Below are 3,906 nucleotides of genomic sequence, written 5' to 3' on the forward strand. Positions count from 1 at the left end.
ACCTGCTCCTGGGGGGCTGGCTCTCTACAGCTCTCTCTGAGGCGGGCGAGGAAGAGGAGTCCACGCTTTGAAAGAAAGGCACGTTGCATCGCACCGGAGAGTAACTCCCCAGGGGGGATGGACGGGTTGTCTCAGGGCCAGGCTTCTTAATGCAGCCATCGTTGCGGGACGCAGCTCCATCCACTGAGCGCTGGGTCAGGAGTGCGCTGTGGGCTTGGCTCCCCACTGCTGCTGATGGCTCGGCCGAGGTGGCCGAGGCTGAGGAGTGGGGATTGGAGGAGATTTGCTGGCTGGCAGGCCGGTTGCTGGACAAGCTGTAGAGCTGGGAAAGGCTGGAGGCGAAATGGCTGTGCAGGGCACGGGCCTTGGGTGGCTTGCTGAAATGGTGCTGGAAAACAAAGGGCTGGATGGGCAGAGTCGTGGGACGCTGGTCCTTGCTGTAGCGTACCACGGGCTTGCTGTCTGTGCCACCACCTTCAGGAAGAGAAAGAAAACCAGTTGAGAAAGTGTTAGGATGGGCAGAGGGACAATCATCACCAACTCTGCAGACCACAGGCAAAAGGGTATGTGCTCTCAGCTGCAGGAGGAAAAGGATAAGCTAGAGGTCAGTAATACAAGCAGAGCAGTTTAAACCTGAACTGGTTACACACATCATGAGCTGGTAGGGTAGACATTTGGCCCCAGCTGTGGAGTTTCCAGCTGTTGACAGCTGTCTGGAAGTGTAGGGCACTGCACTGGAGGCTTCTTTCCTCTGGTGGGGTCACTGGCTTCCCATCTCTTCCCCATCCCTCTGAGCCAGGACAGCACAAGTCATGGGTCCAAGCACCTGTCCTTGACCCAGGCAGTACCACAGAGACATGGCCCAATGCACTGGGTTACAGCAAGACTTCTTATCCCAAAGGACTGTCCTCTCCCACATGTGCTGAGAACTCACCCCACAAAGTACAGACATTACAAGCAACAGCACAGGGATATGAGATGCAGCTCTGCATCCCGTATCACACTCAAGTCCTGTCAGAAAGGTCGCTTGCTTTGTCTCCCTCCCTCCCTCCTCTTCATCCTGTAACTGTTTCCCCTCTGAGCACACAGCTTCCTTCCTCCTCCTGCCTGTACCAGATCCAAGCAGCACATTTCCAACCAAATCAGGACTACAGCAGAATTAGGAAAGCTTTCAATCCTGGAAAAGGCAGGTCTGCTCCATCATGCTGGGCTGACCTCCTATGCGTGCCTGTGGCTCCTGGTGGGGCCACAACATCCCAAGGGACACATTGAAGGGTGACACACAGCATTGGGTGCACACATGGGGATGACCAAGAGGGCTGCTCCCATGCTGTATTCTCCAAGCAGAGACCTGCCTTCCCTGCCATCCTGTATCAAGTCCAAGGCTCGAAAAGCCAACAGGACAATACACAAAGACCTCCAAAGACCAAAATCTCTCCCACATCTGCCACAGCAATGAGTGACATGTTCTTCCTATCTTCTGCCAGAAATCTCCAGGGCATTAAATGGAGACAGTCTGGTTCTTGGCATGTTAGGGGCTATCTTCTGCAGCAGTCTGGCCAGAGCCCCATTTTAGACCTGTGAAGTACGTACAAGAGCTCTAGAGCGGAGATAGAGGTCTCTGGCCATGCTGGAGAAATGAAGCTGTAACACACCTTCCCCACCAGCACATGTAAAGGCAAAATCAAGGTGGAAAGCACCTCAGGTATCACAAGTTTTCCTGCAGAGGGAGCTGGGACAGTCATCCTCTAGAAGAACCTGTGCTGCAATCCCATGCACTGTGGAGGATATGCCCAGAATATTCCAGAATAGACACACAGTTCCTCTGATCTCCGCAGGATTCATGCTGTAAGTCTATGATTCTATGATTCTGTGATTCAAATCTGTCTTAGAAGCTAAAGGCAGGTGATTCTCATGGACTAAGGGAGCACAATGCTCTGGCAAGGAGACAATCCTGCAAGCTGCACAGACCATAAGTGCTAATGCCATGTCCTCTCTTACACAGTATGAGAGGTTTGCATAGAGCCTCAAAAGACTTTAGAAATACAAGGACAAGCCACTTGCACTGATGTGGGTCTGAAATAAGCACAGCAGGGCTTTGATCTAGGCAGTGGCAGACCAGGAAACAAACTGCACAGGCACTGGTCTCTCATCGCCATGCAAGCTCCTCTGCTGCTCCCCTCATGTCCCAAAAAGCAGCCTTTCCTTTTACTTCTCAATTCTCCCTTGTTTGGCTCCTTACCGTCTGCTCGGGCTCTAACATCTCTTTGTCCGTGGCCACTGGCAGAGCCACCTGAGAAGCTGGCATCTGCCTCCGTCAGCAGGGAGAGAGAGGCTTGCTCACCTGCCCCATGCCCACTGGGGACCTTCTCACTGGAGACCGAGTCCTTGGTGGAACACAAAACCTGGCTGTCCCCAAAAGTGTGATTTAAGCAGAAACCCTCGCAGCTCCGGTTCAGGCCATGGACAAAGGGCATGGGTGGAAGACTCTGGCTGCGGCGAGCTCTTTCTTCAAGGAAGGTTGGGCAATCCCGCTGTGTCTCGGGGATAGGGGAGAACTCCAGGGAGGAGTCACCACTGGAGCGGAGCGGTGGGGAGGTGCCGTTCTTCTTCCTGCCTTTAGCCAGTTCAGCAAAAGATGTCACTCGCTTTGGTGGGGAGCTCTGGATGGGTATTGCTGGACTTTCACTCAGCTTGACGGGACAGCTCACCATGCGCTCCAAGGAGCCCAGCCTGCTGCTGGGACTCCTGTCCAGGTTCTGATCGTAGCTCCTGGAACGCTGCCGGCTTGTGTTGAGGTTGGGTGGTGACACATTCACGTAGACCTGACCCTCAATCATGTTCTGGGTGGACTCTCCCTTCGCCTCCTCTTCACTGCACTCCACGTTGCTTTCTTCTTGTCTCAGGTCAGGCTGTCTAAACAGATAGTATTCAGTGGGCTGGGCTGGGCTACCTTTGGTATGGTCTTCCGAGCAGCTAGTTATGGAAGATCCTGCCGGGCTCGGCGATGACTGGGAAGACAAGTCGCATGTGACTAACTTATAGTAATTCTGAGTAGCCACAACAAGCCGTGCTTGGCTCTGGAAGCAGGCAGTGAGGTCTGAGCTCTCTGAAGTGCAAGGCTCACAGTGGAGGTGGTAGGAGTTGCAGTTAGCATCCAGGACAGGTGAGGAGGAGCGTTGACACCCACACACCTTCCCCGAACTCTCTGGGTGATGTGACTCGCAAGACATCTTGGATTCTGTGGGTGATGAATGCAAATCCAGGTAAAAAGCTCCTGTGTCTGAGTGGCTGCAAAAGGAAGAGTCACAGGACAGGTTGGCTGAATTCAGGTTGGATCGAGAATGGCCATTCATTTTGTTGTAGAGAGCGCTGAAGTTCACCAGCACCCCATCGGAGCTGTTGCAGGATGAATCACTGATGTAGCCCATCTGCTGGTCAATCACCTCAGACTGACTTGACGAACTGTAGCAGCGGCAGTGCTGGAGCTCCGAGCTGGAGCAGCTGCAGGTCCGGCTGTGCAGGGCATCCTGATTCCTCAGCGGTTCCCCCGTGTTCTGGTTCCACTCCTGGTCACCACCATCGAAGGAGAAGCTGGAGGAGCTGCCACGGTGGCAGCTGCACTCATCCAGCTCCATGTGCTCTGAGGCCTGGTGGCACCGGTTTGCATTGTTCCTCTTCTGGATGTCGTCACTGCTGATTTTGTCCTCTTGGCCGTCTACCACACCAGACCGGCTGGCCATGTTCCAGGATTTCACAATTTGGTTGGAGTCGTGGAGGTGGAAAGGGGGCAAGGCCAGCTCGTGCAGATGAAAGGGAGGTTTGCCGGCCACAAGTGAGTTGTGAAGGTGGAAAGATTTTTGATCCAAGTCATCCCCAAAGATGCTGAGGTCTTCACCCTCACTC

The 3,906-nt window shown here is 53.9% G+C and overlaps 1 protein-coding gene across 1 annotated transcript in view; it reads right to left on the reverse strand.

Moving 5' to 3' along the window:
* The window catches only part of RUSC2 (RUN and SH3 domain containing 2), a 16,240-nt gene that overhangs the window by 12,007 nt on the left and 327 nt on the right, over window positions 1–3,906 (reverse strand). Inside the window, 2 exon segments of the mRNA XM_010185122.1 lie at window positions 1–474; window positions 2,243–3,906. The exon segment at window positions 1–474 is cut by the window's left edge and continues 306 nt beyond it; the exon segment at window positions 2,243–3,906 is cut by the window's right edge and continues 14 nt beyond it. Of these exon segments, the coding sequence (XP_010183424.1) occupies window positions 1–474; window positions 2,243–3,906 (2,138 nt within the window).

Source organism: Mesitornis unicolor, unplaced genomic scaffold, assembly GCF_000695765.1.
Source record: "Mesitornis unicolor isolate BGI_N332 unplaced genomic scaffold, ASM69576v1 scaffold16935, whole genome shotgun sequence".
NCBI classification, from domain to species: domain Eukaryota; kingdom Metazoa; phylum Chordata; class Aves; order Mesitornithiformes; family Mesitornithidae; genus Mesitornis; species Mesitornis unicolor.